The sequence below is a fragment of the Gouania willdenowi genome, chromosome 14, assembly GCF_900634775.1.
Source record: "Gouania willdenowi chromosome 14, fGouWil2.1, whole genome shotgun sequence".
Taxonomy (NCBI): domain Eukaryota; kingdom Metazoa; phylum Chordata; class Actinopteri; order Blenniiformes; family Gobiesocidae; genus Gouania; species Gouania willdenowi.
The window spans coordinates 23,224,976-23,243,004 of record NC_041057.1 but is presented as its reverse complement, the minus strand read 5'-3'; the positions used below and the strand labels follow the sequence as shown (position 1 = coordinate 23,243,004).

General features: G+C 40.4%; 1 protein-coding gene and 1 long non-coding RNA gene across 2 annotated transcripts; one reads left to right on the top strand and one right to left on the bottom strand.

Annotated features, from left to right (window-relative positions):
- Positions 1-9,659: 9,659 nt before the first annotated feature.
- On the bottom strand, positions 9,660-13,007 carry LOC114475174 (polyubiquitin-C). The gene is made up of 2 exons (XM_028465824.1): positions 12,853-13,007; positions 9,660-11,367 (listed from the first exon to the last, which is right to left on the bottom strand). Exon 2 carries the CDS (start codon positions 11,357-11,359, stop codon positions 9,758-9,760), a length of 1,602 nt encoding a protein of 533 aa, XP_028321625.1. The 5' UTR covers positions 11,360-11,367; positions 12,853-13,007; the 3' UTR covers positions 9,660-9,757.
- A 2,534-nt stretch (positions 13,008-15,541) lies between these two features.
- LOC114475186 (uncharacterized) lies at positions 15,542-17,421 on the top strand. Its single transcript, XR_003675435.1, has 3 exons — positions 15,542-15,901; positions 15,984-16,238; positions 17,366-17,421. It is a non-coding gene; the product is annotated as an uncharacterized LOC114475186 (long non-coding RNA).
- The last annotated feature ends 608 nt before the right edge of the window (positions 17,422-18,029 follow it).

The following is an 18,029-nucleotide window of genomic DNA, read 5'->3' as shown; positions in this document are numbered from 1 at the left end:
TTTTCCAAGTTTTTTGCTCTGAAATTACCTGCTCTCAAACTCGAGCGGGTGGTGTGATCTTGTACCAGGGGTAACCTCGGTCAATGGGAGAAGGCGGTATCAAAACTGCTCCGTTTGCTCATACCGCTCTCTCCCATTGGCCGAACTTATTGGCCTCCCACGGTCCTCAGCCGAAAAAGAAGCACATTTTCAGCTTCGGGGTGGTGAGAGGTGTCAGCTGGTGCCTCGTTTTTCCCCAAAATGAGCATTTTTCTATTTTTTTTTATTTTTTTTTTTTTATTTTTATTTTTTTTAATTTATTTTTTTTCCCCCCCCTCTTCACCGCCTTGCACCGTTTGGCCTCAGCGGCAGCACAGATCCCCCCCCTGGTGCCCTGGATGGGGACAAGGACCCCGGGCTTGTTGTGATCTTGTACCAGGGGTAACCTCGGTCAATGGGAGAAGGCGGTATCAAAACTGCTCCGTTTGCTCATACCGCTCTCTCCCATTGGCCGAGGTTACCCCTGGCGCAAAAAAACACTAAACTTATTGGCCTCCCACGGTCCTCAGCCGAAAACGAAGCACATTTTCAGCTTCGGGGTGGTGAGAGGTGTCAGCTGGTGCCTCGTTTTTCCCCAAAATGAGCATTTTTTTATTTTTTTTATTTTTTTATTTTTTTTTTTTTATTTTTTTTTATTTTTATTATTTTTTTTTTTTTTCCCCCCCTCTTCACCGCCTTGCACCGTTTGGCCTCAGCGGCAGCACAGATCCCCCCCCTGGTGCCCTGGATGGGGACAAGGACCCCGGGCTTGTTGTGATCTTGTACCAGGGGTAACCTCGGTCAATGGGAGAAGGCGGTATCATAACTGCTCCGTTTGCTCATACCGCTCTCTCCCATTGGCCGAGGTTACCCCTGGCGCAAAAAAACACTAAACTTATGTGGCCTCCCACGGTCCTCAGCCGAAAACGAAGCACATTTTCAGCTTCGGGGTGGTGAGAGGTGTCAGCTGGTGCCCCGTTTTTCCCCAAAATGAGCATTTTTCTATTTTTTTTCCCCCCCTCTTCACCGCCTTGCACCGCTTGGCCTCTCGCGGGCGCAGGCTGGCCTCAGCGGCAGCACAGATCCCCCGCTGGTGCCCTGGATGGGACAAGGCCCCCTGGCTTGTCTCATCTAGTTGGGGTTAAACCACCTGAAACCAGGCCTCCAGGCTGGCTTCATTGTCAGCACAGAGGCCACAAGGCTGGCCTCAGCAAGAGAGAAAAGTATTTTTTTTTGTTTTGCCAAGTTTTTTTTCTAAGTTTTTTGCTCTGAAAAAACCTCCTCTCAATCTCGAGCGGGTGGTGTGATTTTGTACCAGGGGTAACCTCGGTCAATGGGAGAAGGCGGTATCATAACTGCTCCGTTTGCTCTATCCCCTTTCTCCCATTGGCCTAGGTTACCCCTGGTGCAAAAAAACACTAAACTTATGTGGCGTCTTTTCGTGCCCCTGGTAGAACGTAACACTTAGAAATTTTTCCGAGCGCCTTCTCGTGCCCCTGGTAGAACGTAACACTTAGAAATTTTTCCGAGCGCCTTCTCGTGCCCCTGGTAGAACGTAACACTTAGAAATTTTTCCGAGCGCCTTCTCGTGCCCCTGGTAGAACGTAACACTTAGAAATTTTTCCGAGCGCCTTCTCGTGCCCCTGGTAGAACGTAACACTTAGAAATTTTTCCGAGCGCCTTCTCGTGCCCCTGGTAGAACGTAACACTTAGAAATTTTTCCGAGCGCCTTCTCGTGCCCCTGGTAGAACGTAACACTTAGAAATTTTTCCGAGCGCCTTCTCGTGCCCCTGGTAGAACGTAACACTTAGAAATTTTTCCGAGCGCCTTCTCGTGCCCCTGGTAGAACGTAACACTTAGAAATTTTTCCGAGCGCCTTCTCGTGCCCCTGGTAGAACGTGGCACTTAGAAATTGAACCTGTGCTGCCGCTGGCCTCAGCGGCAGCACAGAGCCCCCCAGGCTGGCCCCCCATCCAGTTGGGGTTAAACCGCCTGGAACCAGGCCCCCAGGCTGGCTTCATTGGCAGCACAGATCCCCCCCTGGTGCCCTGGATGGGGACAAGGCCCACTGGCTTGTCTCATCAAGTTGGGGTTAACACTAGAAGTCCCACAGAGGTGTCAAATGAACTTTTTACCTATAAAACCCATAGAGGTGTCATTTGACCCAAAGAGAACACAAAAATTATTTATTTTTAATGACAGTGTGGTGTGAGAAATGTGCAAAAGAACAACTGTGATTTGTTTTCAATGGTTTTTATTTAGAAGAATCTCCTTCATCCTCTTATTGAGACTCGTGACATACTTGGCACTGCCACGGTATCTCTCTCCTACATTTGCCACATGTGTATTTGTGGCAATGAACACATCGCACAGTTGCGCGATTGCTCTTGCAGCAATGGTTGATCTGACACTTAGCCCTTTTCCCAGGGCCAGGTGTAGGCGGTTGTTGTTGGCGCAGTTGCTCTTTGAGTGCCTTCTTTTCACTCACATGAGAGTTAGCCAACTCTCTTGCTAGCTGAACCAGGAAGTCCACCCGTCTCTCCTGCACCCCGGTGCATGCTTGATAAAGCAGATGTGCATTGAGTGCCGCCATGTCGATCATGTTGTAGAACACGGCGACTGGCCATCGCCGTGTTCCTGTGCGCACACTGTACTCCCGCACCATCTGGTCCATCACATCCACTCCGCACTTTGTGGTGTTGTATTGGGTGATGGTGTTTGGCTTCCTTTTGATGGTTTCCTCAGTCTCAACCACGCTGTGCATGCTGCTGAGAATGTAGACGGTCTTTTTTCGTTTGGGCGCATACACCGTCAGCGTGGCACCAGTGGTGGAAAACACCTAAAAAAGAAGAAATTGTTGTTATTATAGCGGTTTTAAACACAATGACACACTCAGAGGTGTTGATGGAATAAAAAAGACCAACAACATACCTGAGTGGTGAATTCCTTGCGGTCCATCTTTCTAGTTGACTGAGGAATTTCCCGGCGAATCTTGTTGACTGTCCCGAGGATGGTGGTTTTCCGGCTGAGCAGTCGTCGTGCAAGTGTCAGTGATGTAAAGAAATTGTCCGTGGTGACCGTCCTGCCTTTGTCCATAAATGGTTCCATCAGCTTCATCACCACACTCTCAGAAAGTCTCTCCTCACTGGGACGACTGGGGTCCTTTCCAAGATATGGGAGGACATTGCAGATGTACTTTGTTTTCAAATCACAAGCCACCCAAAACTTTATGCCAAATTTGTCGGGTTTTGTTGCAATGTACTGCAGGAAACAGCAGCGAGTCTTCGATGGGAAAAGCTGTTCATCAATTGTGATGTGTCGACCAGGGTTGTAGCATGTGATGCAGTTGGTAACAAACGATCCCCACACATCCGAAATTGCAGCAAACTTATCTGTCTGCACTCGCTCACTGCGCGTAAACATGTCATCAAATCGTAGGTGACGCATGATGTCTTGGAAACGGTTTCGTGACATAATTCCAGTGATAAGTGGGTTTCCCAGGCATGCTGACCAGCTGTCACGCAGAGATGGAACCTTGGTCACCCCCCTCAAAATAATAACAGAAATAAATGCCATTAGTTCATGGAGGATCATGAACCAGTCCGTCTGCTCCGTTTGCCGTGCATGCTGAATAGTCCATTCTTGAATGGGACGGAGCATGCCAACAGTAATGAAACAGAGGAAGCTCTGAAGGCGACTCCTGATTCTTCTTCTGGCCTTTGCTGTTGGCTCTCCATCTGCAGCGTACGGTTCCATTGGAGTGAAACGGAGAATTGTACCCACATGTTCTTCATGCCACACTGTGCCCTCTTTCGCCGTCTCTGTGGGCTCACTCTCCAACCGAGCTCTCTTTTCCAGATGAGGAGCAGTCGCGTCATCTGCAATGTGAACAAATTCAAATTATTCTTTTCTTCGGTTTTAAATAAAAATAAAGTCAGGAAATGAAAATAGGATGTTTGGGAAATCTAACCTGAAGACAGCTCAGAGTCCGAATCCGAATTTGGCTGAAGGTTTATGTCCTCCCCATCTGAGTCACAAGGGTTTGCATTGTTCAGGATCAATTCCAACGCTTCTTGAGTGGTAAACCTTCTCTGCATTTTGAGTAGAATAAGTGTGGAGTGTCAGCAGGTGGAAGCAGCCAGCTATTTATTCCCCACAGCACAAAAGGCTGCATGACAACATGGTATTCCAGTGGTGTCCAATTCCGGTCCTCGAGGGCCGCTAATCAGCACACCTTATTCAAATGATCATCCAGCTCTGCAGAAGCCTGATAATCATTTGAACCAGGTGTGTTGGAAGAGGTGACTCTGTTTCTTTCAATGTTTGTAGTCTGTGTTTGTTCTCCCCCAGCATCAAGCAGAACGAGTTAATAAACGGGGCATTGTGACTTTAGCTTCCAGGGCACTTCCCCCTAACATTCCAGACTTCCATTGTTAGAGTCAGGCTCTCCCCCCTGCTGATTTCTCAGGTGATTCATTTACAAATTAATAGAGGCAAATTGTAGCCATCAGAGTCGTCAGTTTGGTCCTAGAGTTCATTTGACCCTGCTCTGGGACTTCTGGGGGGATATAGAAATCCCTGGGACTTCTAGTGTTAAAATGGTTCCTGTATTGTGACCATATTTTCAAAGAGGACTGTACCACAGGACTTTTTTTTTATATTTATAGGGATCCAGAGCTTCCAGTGATGATGAGGAACAAGACAAGTGATCAAGTTTACACCACAGCAAGTCCTGTGACCAGAGCCAATAGATCAATTTATGAATGTTAGCTGAACAATAATAACACAGGAAAATAGGCAAAGCAAGCCCACCACTAAACATCATCTTTTGTAATAGAGATTTCCTCACTCTGGGCTTCTTGGCTTCCCACAAAAAAGATATTATAAGATGGTTGAGGGTCTTAAAAAACTTTTTGGGCAAAACCGGAATACATTGAAATAGAAAGAGAAACCGGGGTAAAACATTCATTTTAACTGTTTCTTCGACCCAAAAGAGATCAGGGCAGGGAGCCCCACCTCTGAAAGTCTGCTTTAATTTGGTTTATCAATGGGGTGAAATTAGCTGTGTATAAGGAAGGTAAAGTGCGGGTGATGTTGATTCATAGATATTTAAATCCAGAGGGGCTAAGTTTGAATGGAATATCTGTCTGGTTCAACCCAAGAGCTAACAAATTTACTGGATAGCATTCACTTTTAAGTAGATTAACTTTGTATCCTGAGAGTAAACTGAATTTTTCCAACAACGATATAATCAAGGGAACACTAAGAGTAGGATCAGAAACGTATAAAAGCAAATCATCTGCATAAAGGGACAATTTAAGATTCATACCGAAACGAGAGATTCCTTGAAACTGATGAAGCGACTGTACGGATATGGATAAAGGCTCAATAGCCAGAGCAAAAAGGAGGGGTGATAATGGACACCCCTGTCTAGTGCCTCGATAAAGAGCAAAATAACTGGAGGTAACATTGTTTGTGTGGACACTAGCCAGAGGTGAATCATACAATAACCAAATCCATGAGATAAATCGACTTCCAAAACCAAATTTACGTAAAACGATAAATAGATAATTCCATTCCACTCGATCGAACACTTTCTCAGCATCGAGCGAAATAACAACTTCTAGACTGATGGAGGAGTGGTGAGAAAGAATCACATTCAGAAGGGTGCGGACATTATAAAACAACTGACAACCTTTAACGGAACCAGTTTGTTCCTCAGAAATGATTTAAGGCAAAATGTTCTCAAGTCAACAAGCAAATACTTTAGCCAGGATTTTTACATCAACATTTAAAAGAGATATTGGTCTGTAGGATGCACAAGATGTAGGGTCTTTATCATTCTTTAGAAGAACTGTGATTACTGCTTGAGATAATGTGGGAGACAGTGAACCACATTCCAAAGATTCATTATACACTGAGGCCAACAACGGAGCTAGTTTGTTTGCAAATCTCTTAAAAAAATTCAACAGAGAACCCGTCTGGGCCTGGTGCCTTACCATTGTGCATCGTTTTGATACAATGTAAAATTTCTAATTGAAGGGGTTCATTCAATTGTTTAGCCATGACAGGATCAACAGTAGGTGTGGCAAGATCTTTAAGAAAGGAGCTCAATTCCAACGGACCAATTGTGGATTCAGAATCATATAAAGATGAGTAATACTTTTTAAAAACATAATTTATAGCTATCGGATCAGAAACCAATTCACCTGTTGTGTCTTTAATTTGAGTAATCAGTCTCGATGCTGCTTGACGTTTTAGCTGGTGGGCCAGAAGTCTACTGGGCTTATCACCATGCTCATAGTAAGTTACACGTGAACGGAATAAGAGTTTCTCAGCTTCGGCTGTTGAAAGCAAATCAAACTCTGTTTGTAAATCAAGTCGTTTTTTAAGCAGATTTGGGAAAGAATCAGTAACAATTTCTTTATCGATGTCATTAATTTTTGTCATCAATTCTTTAAGCTTTGCTCTACAATCTTTATTTAAATGTGCTGAAAAAGAAAGGATTTGTCCACGTAAATAGGCTTTCAAAGACTCCCAAAGCAATGCATATGAAATAGTGTCGGTCTTGTTTATTAGTATATATTCATCAATTTTTGATTCAATGACATCTTTAAATGTTCCATCTGATATCAATAAAGGGTTAAACCTCCAGGGTGAAGAAAAAGAGGGCTGGCTTTTAATATCAACACTAAGTGGTGCATCCAAAAAGAAGTAATCAATCCTTGAAAAAGACTGGTACCCGTGAGTAAAATGAATATGCTTTTGTGTTAGGATTGTAAAACCTCCAAGGATCCACAAATTCATTCTGTAACATGAAATTTGAAATGGATTTAGAATATACATGACTTTAACTGGTCCCTACTAAGGATTCCTACAGGAGTCTTAATGGTTCCTACATGAGTCTAATGGTTCCTACAGGAGTCTAATGGTTTCTATAGGAGTCTAATGGTTCCTGGTGGTTTCAAATGGTTCAGTTTGTTTTTCTAATGGGATTCTATTATCTCCTACACAAATATACAGGACTTTAACTGGTCCCTACTAAGGATTCGTACAGGACTCTAATGGTTCCTACAGGAGTCTAATGGTTCCTACAGCAGTCTTAATGGTTCCTACAGGCATTTCTATACCAGTCTAATGGTCACTATACAGCCACTATAGCTACTACATATAGTGGTTTCTATTGGTTCCTAATGTGATGGGGAACACAGATGCCTTCCTTGGCGATCACATCTGTGGGATTTCTAACCCTTGTGTAGGTTATACAGTATATTACGGTGTTCAGTGATTTCATTCAATACATTTCAAGATCACCTTTGGCATTTTCCGATTAAATCATATTTAGCCTTTTGTGATTACATCATTGATATTACTCATCCATCCAAGAGGAGGGAAAAGAACCCAACCTCATGGAGGTACTAACTATGGTAAGAGAAAGATACTGGCACTCCCAACTTCTTTAAAATAAAGGTCTTTTATTGACAAACATACACAAAATACAATAAGATAATTGTCTATTTTAAAGTATTGATTCAGTATTTTATGGATATCTCCAGTCATCCTGCCAACCAGTAAAGCCAATCAGATCTTTGGCTGTATTGTACACAATACAGTAATGAATTAACCACAATGATAGCATGGTGCATACAGTAGGCTATAAAAAAGCAAAAAAGTATCAATAATTATTCAAATAAATCAAAACTGACCCACATTCATTTATTTTCTGTGAACTCTAGCATTTCTTTCACATTGTATTTACTGCATTTACTGTCTGATCTTTAGTCTCGTTTATGCGTATTAGGGAAAGTACAAATAAGCATTTCATTTTCAATTTGGGGGCAGATACATTTAGTTTCAACTGCACTGACCGGCAATTACACCGTTTCTCAGTCACCTCATGCATATGAGGTGACTTGAAGGCTTGGGTTACATAGAATGTTCTCAGCATCAACAAGACAGTGTCTTTGTCTTCATGTGTGAAGGATAATATCCTTTTGATTTCCTCAAAGCTACCACAGGTTAGTTTGACAAAGCGGCTGTTTCTCTTAAGAGGATGTCTGTAGTCTTGGCTTGTGTATAAAAGGCCCTCAACAACAATCTGCTAGTGTATTATGACCATGTCAGGAGAATGCATGGTTGCAGCTTGAAAGGCCAGTTCCTCTTCATCTGGGAAGGCAAGTGTCATGCCATTGCTCAATGCTGTGGTTTTGTTGCTAGCTTTGGCAACATGTTGGTCTGTCAGATTTGCACAAAATCTCAGAACATTGTTACTAATGAGATGCTTAGGTGCAAAGTGTGGGATGGCCTTGTGCAAAAGGAAGTTAACCTGACAGGGAATTCCTTTTGTGCCCTGTACCAGCTTTAGCTGATTTCCATTAGCATTCTCAAATACAAAGGTAGAGTTTGCCCACAGTGGGCACCAGAGACGCAGACTTAGCAAGATGGCTTAGGAGGTGGACATTAAGTCATAGACTCTCCATATAGAATCTGAATGTGAATCATGGCTTCAGCTTTGTTAATATCTGAATGACAGATTTCTTTTTGTAAAATCCTTCCCATTGGTTACAAGTGTTTTATTGTATGACTGACTGGACAAACAGCATGTTTTATGTTGTGCTTGAAATAACCATAATAGTTTTTATATCACGTAGGGATAAAACAGATGCAATTTATAGGAACTGTGTGAAACAGATGAGCAACTTCTATCACAGCAAGGGCCACAAAAATTTAACTGATAAGAAAACCAGTCACCATTTCAAATATTAAAATTAATCTGAGCAGTGACAGGAAATAAAACTTTTGTTTAGCATTATTTTTCTCTTTGGATTCATTTTGTAAATTTTATTATATTAGCACATTTCAGTTAATACTGTGTATCAGTAGTGGTCTTATTGGCCATTTTGTAAAATTGTTATTTGTTTGAGTAATGCCATGCATTTACATTGATGGCTACACTAGTTTGTCTAGTATAGAATGTCCTTGAATTTTGATAACATTAATGCATTGTGAGATTGCCTAAATGAGTCTATATAGTCACCTACACAATACCAGGAAAGCTGGTAAACTAATGATTGCCATTAAACTAAATTAAGATACCATACTAATTTACAGCTTTAAGTGGAGCCATCTTGTCAAATATATTTTGCTTCAACTTCTCTGAAACTCTTTTGCAAATATTAACAAAAACTGTCAACATAAGGGTAAGTTTTAATTATATATTTGTTAGCAATTACTTTTTATTCCACCACAGTATTTTAAAAGCCAGTTACATTAGCAAACCATTGTAACTCAGTGGAGATGAAAACTGTACAACCTGCTTACATCGTAGATAACGACCATCCTCTTCACCAGCATGCTGCTACTGTCACAGCCAGAAATTAACCACTCCGGTTATTATGAAACCTGCTGTACCGTCTTCTAGGTTTAAACTGGCAGTTGCATTTCTGTAAATGCAAGAGTGTCTTTGGGATTAACAATCAATTGTGGCCCATTACCCGGAAATTAGTCACTTTAAATTAATAACATAAAGAAACCTACAAACCTTTTGATTACTTTTAACTTGACTTTAGCATAGCATCAAAAAAGTAGCAAGATTAGACCAACTCAAAAACTACAACAAGAATGTAAGTTTAACCTTTTAATAACCACTTCAAAAAACAACTCACATTTAAACTTATCAGAACACATTTTAACTTTTTAGAACACATTTTAACTAATCAGAACAAACAAGGAATCATATTTAGCGTCCACCACGAAGACGGAGGACAAGGTGGAGGGTAGACTCCTTCTGGATGTTGTAGTCGGAGAGGGTGCGGCCGTCTTCAAGCTGCTTTCCAGCAAAGATCAACCTCTGCTGGTCTGGGGGAATGCCCTCCTTGTCCTGGATCTTGGCCTTCACGTTCTCAATGGTGTCACTGGGCTCAACCTCAAGGGTGATGGTCTTGCCAGTGAGGGTCTTCACAAAGATCTGCATGCCACCACGGAGACGGAGGACAAGGTGGAGGGTGGACTCCTTCTGGATGTTGTAGTCGGAGAGGGTGCGGCCGTCTTCAAGCTGCTTTCCAGCAAAGATCAACCTCTGCTGGTCTGGGGGAATGCCCTCCTTGTCCTGGATCTTGGCCTTCACGTTCTCAATGGTGTCACTGGGCTCAACCTCAAGGGTGATGGTCTTGCCAGTGAGGGTCTTCACAAAGATCTGCATGCCACCACGGAGACGGAGGACAAGGTGGAGGGTGGACTCCTTCTGGATGTTGTAGTCGGAGAGGGTGCGGCCGTCTTCAAGCTGCTTTCCAGCAAAGATCAACCTCTGCTGGTCTGGGGGAATGCCCTCCTTGTCCTGGATCTTGGCCTTCACGTTCTCAATGGTGTCACTGGGCTCAACCTCAAGGGTGATGGTCTTGCCAGTGAGGGTCTTCACAAAGATCTGCATGCCACCACGGAGACGGAGGACAAGGTGGAGGGTAGACTCCTTCTGGATGTTGTAGTCGGAGAGGGTGCGGCCGTCTTCAAGCTGCTTTCCAGCAAAGATCAACCTCTGCTGGTCTGGGGGAATGCCCTCCTTGTCCTGGATCTTGGCCTTCACGTTCTCAATGGTGTCACTGGGCTCAACCTCAAGGGTGATGGTCTTGCCAGTGAGGGTCTTCACAAAGATCTGCATGCCACCACGGAGACGGAGGACAAGGTGGAGGGTGGACTCCTTCTGGATGTTGTAGTCGGAGAGGGTGCGGCCGTCTTCAAGCTGCTTTCCAGCAAAGATCAACCTCTGCTGGTCTGGGGGAATGCCCTCCTTGTCCTGGATCTTGGCCTTCACGTTCTCAATGGTATCACTGGGCTCAACCTCAAGGGTGATGGTCTTGCCAGTGAGGGTCTTCACAAAGATCTGCATGCCACCACGGAGACGGAGGACAAGGTGGAGGGTAGACTCCTTCTGGATGTTGTAGTCGGAGAGGGTGCGGCCGTCTTCAAGCTGCTTTCCAGCAAAGATCAACCTCTGCTGGTCTGGGGGAATGCCCTCCTTGTCCTGGATCTTGGCCTTCACGTTCTCAATGGTGTCACTGGGCTCAACCTCAAGGGTGATTGTCTTGCCAGTGAGGGTCTTCACAAAGATCTGCATGCCACCACGGAGACGGAGGACAAGGTGGAGGGTAGACTCCTTCTGGATGTTGTAGTCGGAGAGGGTGCGGCCATCTTCAAGCTGCTTTCCAGCAAAGATCAACCTCTGCTGGTCTGGGGGAATGCCCTCCTTGTCCTGGATCTTGGCCTTCACATTCTCAATGGTGTCACTGGGCTCAACCTCAAGGGTGATGGTCTTGCCAGTGAGGGTCTTCACAAAGATCTGCATTGTTACACCTAGAATAAGACACAATATTATAAAATATAATCCAATACTTAATGTCTGTAAAATGTATATTCATTAAGGACACACCAAAAGTATTTTGACTGCAATACACTTCTCATCTACATTTTGGATAACTACCGAATTTATTTTTAATTATATTACAGAAGACAAAGCTGTGTTAGGGTTTGACAGTAATGCAACTAATGTGATGAAACATCAAATAGCCGTTAGTACTGCTTTCAGTAGATTAATAATTGAAGCATTAAGCCTGATCAGATATAATTAGGGGAAATCAACCATAAATTCATGCAACTCATTATCAGATATAATACATTGAAGATTCAGCAGCAGTTTAGATTGAACACTATGTTATTTTTTCTTTTTAGAATAGAGTGACCCAGATGCACAAATACATTCTAGGGATGTCCCGATACATCAGCATGAATCATCCATGCTTTCATGACTCATGTTGTAGTGTGGAATGTAAGAAAAGGTTTGATCAAGAAATGTTACTCAAATATAGAATAGTAAGCAACAGTAGGTATGCAAAAATTGACCAATTTATTATTACCAATTGTTACATTTTTAACCTTACACATAATGTCTACAGTACTCCACAATTAAACAAATATATATTGGAGATTTTAGATGTCCAATAAAAATCAGATATATCATGATCAGATCAGGACACCTTCAATATATTACATAAAATCATCCCATGAATGTGTAGCTATTTTAAAATCGTTTTTTTTTAAGATTTAAATGTTCATACTGAAGCGGATTCTAGTGTCAATATATTTAATATGTTTGTAAGGCATTTGTTTACACTAGGTCGGGATTTGTTTTATGTATTCATCTTTACTGTGATAAATACCAGATATGATCAGAATACGCTCTCTAATCTATGTAGCCCACTGCTAGATTCACGGCTCTTGTTTTTACAATAAATAAAAAAACATTGAAGGTGTATGCTTTAAGTTATATATAAATCGGGATCGGCAGTCAGGCTTTTTAAAGATCGACCAGATCATTGGGATCCGTGCACCTTTATTCACTAAAAAGATTTTAAGTTTCATTTATTAAGTGACGTTTCATTTCGTTTAAGGAAAGTGTTTCAAAATAAGTTGAAACGAAAAAGAAAAAGTAGTTCCGAGCCCTTCGTTGCAGCCATGTAACGGCGAGCGCCATTTTGGGATTCGACCTCTTTGTTTCATGAACCAGCTAATGGCCGGTAGCAAAAACGATGAGTCACTATGGCGCCAACATCGGCTAACCACGGATTACTCGGTAAAACCCAGAAGAAGAAAAAACAAGTTAACGATTGGTAAACGTTTCAGGTACTTTATAACAAACCTCGATACGTAAATAGTTGGTCAATCAAAAGATACTATAACGAGACGTCATGAAAACCATTAACACAAGCAACCTTCACATTAATTCATGGTATGTAACAAAAAGGATTAATTTTAAACAATAATTTGTGTAGTCATACTCACTGAAATAATCGACGAAAGCTCTTTTGAACAGGCAACCTAAAGCTGTGTCTGCGTCAGTTGAGAATCTGCCGGAAAAGAGGCGACACTGATATATATAGTGGAGGGGGCGTCATCCGGTAATGTTCTTCCGCCTATGCATGTAATCCACTTCTCTTCCTGGTGCGCTACTTTCCCAAAGGTAATACGCTGTTAATATGTATTTTCTATAGATTGGTATTAACTGTACTCATAAAAGCTGATAGTTTATCAAAAGTTCATTGTTCAAAACAACCTTATAACGTTGGCAGCGGAGTGATATCTTATTGCACAAGGCTTGAAACGCCTGGAAAGTTCTAGAACAGCACAGCAACAGAAACCATACGGAGCCTGTGATTGGATGGCACAGCTGTTTGTTTTGCCAGTGATTGGTTGCTGGGGTTTGGTGGGTAATGTTTGATCGATGACTCATTTCTTTTTTTTTAACACCACCTATCAAAATGTTTTATATTGTTTTTTTTTTTTTTTAGCTGTGTAGAAATATTTATTGATTTTAATTACATTTTCTTACAAAATACTTGAAGTAATCAAGAGCAAATGACTGTAAGATGAGAGGTGCTCCTGTAGGCAGAGAACCCGTTGATCTCTATGAAACGTGCAATGGAAACGTGCTCAACAACTGTTGTAACAGCAGGACAAAGTATTTTCGGACCAAGGAACCAATGCTAATATGGCCTAATCTCGCTGACCTCATTTCATTTTTCTGCAAGTCATCCTCACTAAATACACCATAGATAATAGTGGGGAATTAACAAATGAAAGCAATGAAAATATTGGGTTTTGTATTTATTTTTAGTTTAAAAATGATGATCATAATATTGATGATGGAAATTATCTTGATTAGAACATTACTAATTTTTAAAAATTTGTTTTTTTTTTTAATTGTATTTATTGATTTGATCAACTGAAAATACAAGGGTCAGTCTTGGTCCCTCACCAGGCAGAAGATGACCAGAAATGATAGTAACATTTATATATAGCAATAAATGCATTCAGGAGGCACTAAATTAGAGCTGAGCAATTTTGCCTAAAAAAAAAAAAAAAAAAAAAATGTCCGACTTTTTCAAGAAAAATTTGAGCTTCGATTCGATTTTCGATTAAAAAAAAAAATTCTATGCACTTAAAAATGACTAGATACATCAGATATATTGTCAAAAGTTCAAGATAATTGCTGTGATTGTCCTCAAGAGTTAAAATGCATAGAACAATCTCAAAATAAAAAGTAAATGAGGCTCTGTCGTTCAACTATTTCAAGCTTTAACCCAGGTTTAAGCAAAAGTGCAACAGCAACTTCACAGTAGCTTCAATTTTCTGATTAAGAAATCAGATAACTACATATTTTATAACATATAACATTACAATTAAAAAAAAATGATAAACTCTTTCCTTAGCATCTCAGCATGGAGCGAATAAAACATGCCTGTGGCACACATATAACCTACTCAAAGGGTAAACACATCTAAACAAAGAGGGGGCTGGCTCACATCACGCTACGGTAACCCACAAGGACGGAACGTGAAAAAAAAACAATAAACTGTGGTGCAAATTTGATTAATCGATTAAATAATTTTTTTGCCCAGCCCTACACTAAATACTGTTTCATTTCACTTATTTACTCAATGATATTCTTTAAAATGAGTGTTATCACTAATTCTTTCCTTCATTATGCTCTATAGTTGTTTTCACAGTATTCTGAACAAAATCTTGTAGTCAAAGTTTGAGAATCACTGCTTTAGACTTGCAGTGGTTCTCAACCTTTTTTGGCTCATAAACCCCTTTTCTTTTATTTCTGAATCCAAGTACCCCTTTTGTCCAACATTTTGCTTAGAAAGCTCTTTCTAAACATCTATAGAGCATACTGATGGAATGAACGTGTGATAACACACATTTTAAAGAATCTCATTTTGTAAATAAGTGGAAAGAAACAGTATTTAGTGCAGTGGTTCCCAACCTTTTTTGGATCATGACCCACATATATATCACACACACACATATATATATATATATATATAGCTCAAACATTATCAAAAACACCCCAAGGTTGAAAGACCCTGATTAAGTGGCTCCTGAATAGATTCATTTCTCGGTCATGGACTTACAGATTTTCCTTAGACTACCTGAGCATCTTTTTTCTGCTTATAAAACCTTTTATCTTCATACTCGGATGCTCAAAGATATATAATTCTGAAATAAAGTGTTTCATATTACTTGAAACCTCAACATTTCCTACCATAGTTATTCCTTATTATCTTACCCTCCAATTAAAGTACAACCATTACATTTTAGTGTTTAAGAAGTGCTTTTCTGCCTTTTCTTCATATACAGTATGATGTAGTTCACCTTTTCACAAAGGTTGGTGACCTCTGCTCTAAAGTTACACAGTGACTGACTTTGTTTCCATAAACTAAAGTAGGCTTATGATACATTACTTATTTGTACATTAAACGTTGTGGGATCATTTTCCACATTCACACAAAATGCTGACTAATGGTTGTGTGACACGCCCCTGAAACACAGTATTTATTTATCAGTATATAGACGATCATTATATGAATGTTCTCCCTGATTTTGGGAGTGGGTTTCTATTTCTGGGTCATAGATGAAATAAAGTTCAGTGAGTCCTGCTTGTACTGGTACATACTGTATATTTGGGTCAACTCATACCCTACCCCTCCCCCTCTCCTTGTCATATGACTCCCAACCCGTGATGCATTGAGCCAGAGCTTTCCAGAGCCAGGATCTGGCTGAACTAGTTCACCCTCTGAGGAATGTGTTTGTGCTGTTCTCTGCCCTGCCCTTTGCTCTCACTGATTATGGACTGTCTCACAGTGTTCCAGGAAAACAATCACTGAAGCACTCCTTCCCAGTACTGTAAAAGCTGATAGGCCAGACACGTTATGCCAGAGTGTTGACAATAGGAAGCAGCCAACTTAATCACAAACCTGCCTTAATTATTTCAGGCTGATTGATTCATTCAGAAGCACACAAGTAGCTGTGATTTAAAGTGAATTAGGTGAGAAACTACCAGCTACCTTTCTCATGGGACCTTTATCTGTGATGAACTTTAATCGAGTACTCTTTGTTTTTATTGGCAGACTGGTTGGAGGGTTAGGGTGGAGCATCCTGCTCCACGTCAGCGGGTTTCACAACAAGCCTCAGGCCAGTTTCATCTAACCTTTATGCAAAACTTGAAAAAATACATTTCAGTTGTTTTACATGATATAGCTGAAGTTTGAACCTTTTATCTGGACTTTCAGAATGGACCTCGTGAAACATTCTGGTGGCTGCCATTGTGGGGCTGTAAGATTTGAAGTCTGGAGTTTGCCAGACCTTCATGTCTTTCACTGCAAGTACGTCCAATAATATCAGGAGAACGTTTAGGACTAGTGGTGGCAAAAGTACTAGTCTTCAGTACACAAGTAAAAGTATAGATACTTGAGTAAAAAATGTCTCTGGTATATATAAAAGTATTGAAGTTGCTCCCTTATTTGGGTAAAAGTTAAAGTGAATGTACTTAAGTAATGAAGTAAGAAGTAAAACAAATATTCTGTCAAAAAAAAGACAGGGTTTTTAAATCAGCAATTTCCAGAACTTGTAGAACACTGGTTCATAGAAACAAGTTAATTTTGTTACCTTTGAACACCTGAAGAATGTAACACTCATAAAAATAAAATGTGTTTAAGATTTTAAGACATTTTTAAGAACTTGTAGAAAACTGGTACATGGAAATAAATAAAATCTGTTACCCTTTATGAACACCTGGAGTATTTAGCACCCATTCTAGATACAATGTGTAAATAAAATATTTAAAGAAAAGAAATTCAATTTAACCCAGAGCAGCTTTGAGTTTAACATTTCTAAAAACTTGAAAATAATAGGGACCTGCCTAACAGATAAAAAGCTTAAACTACCAAAGTTTTGCATCTTTTTGCATCACGGCGTCATCTACAAAACTGTGTTAGTACAGTAACAAAGTACTTGTACTTTGTTACTTGTCACACCGGTTAGGACTAAAAAAAAAAATCTTGTTTTGTAATGAATGATGAGTCACATAAACACATATATATGCCCCAGGTTAACCCTGTCTGGATCTGAGAGGTGCTTTGCAAAAACTTGAAACCCATTTTTTTCATGACAAGAGCGCAGAATGTCATCTTGATCATGACTATGAACCTATCTTGAAAAAATTGTTTTACTTACTTTTCAATGTTGTTAATCTTGTATTGTTTTGTATTTAGTTATTTTTTTAAGGGGAAGTGTGCCAGGGGAGGGGTACAGTGGGAGTGAGGGGTTTAATTTGGTTTAATTTGAGGGGTTTTGTTTGTATATGTGAAAAAAAAAAGAAAAAGAGTATTTTGTCCAAAAAAGGTATGTGAGCAAACTTGTTTGATGACTCAATAAAAAAATATAGAAAAAACATTCAATGCTCCTTGTATTCATTCAAGTGAAATGACCAGATTTTTAATGTGTTTTCCAGTTGCAGTGTTTGCACAAAGAAACAGAATCATCATTTCATTGTTCCCAAAAATCGCTTCACGCTTTTGCAGGTAAGAATTATTGCTTCAGTTATATAAAAATAAAAAATGTACACTTAATACAAAAACAAAAATGTGATAATTGTCTCCTACCAGGGGTTGGACAATCTCACCACTTACACATTTAACACTCACGTTGCTAAACACACCTTTTGTAAGACCTGTGGTGTGCAAAGTTTCTACACCCCACGCTCCAACCCTGATGGATACGGTACGACTATGACCACCCCGTTCCTCTTTCACTTTTGTTGTGTTTTAAGCTTTGCTGTTTACACAAAATAAATCATGTGTGTGTTTATGGACCAAACTTTGTAGCTGTGTGGCAGCTTGTTTAAAAAGTACATTTATTTTATAATTAGAGACATTTTCTTAAGTCAGAGTTCTCACACTTCTTTCACAATGATTTTTCAAAACATTTCCAAAATATTTTACCAAATTTCCAACATTTAGTTTTGAACCGCTAGGATCTATTAAAGACCATTAGAGCGTAAAAATGAGCATGGCTTTCCAGTGTACTAGTGTAACAGAGGTTCTGTGAGTGTGCCACGGTTAGTAGCAAAAATGTGGCACAGGGAATACATTACTTATCTATCATATAGCATTGTA

Bases quoted from the DNA above. Each gene is read 5' to 3' on its own strand.
- LOC114475174 (XM_028465824.1), bottom strand. From the start codon at position 11,359: ATGCAGATCTTTGTGAAGACCCTCACTGGCAAGACCATCACCCTTGAG.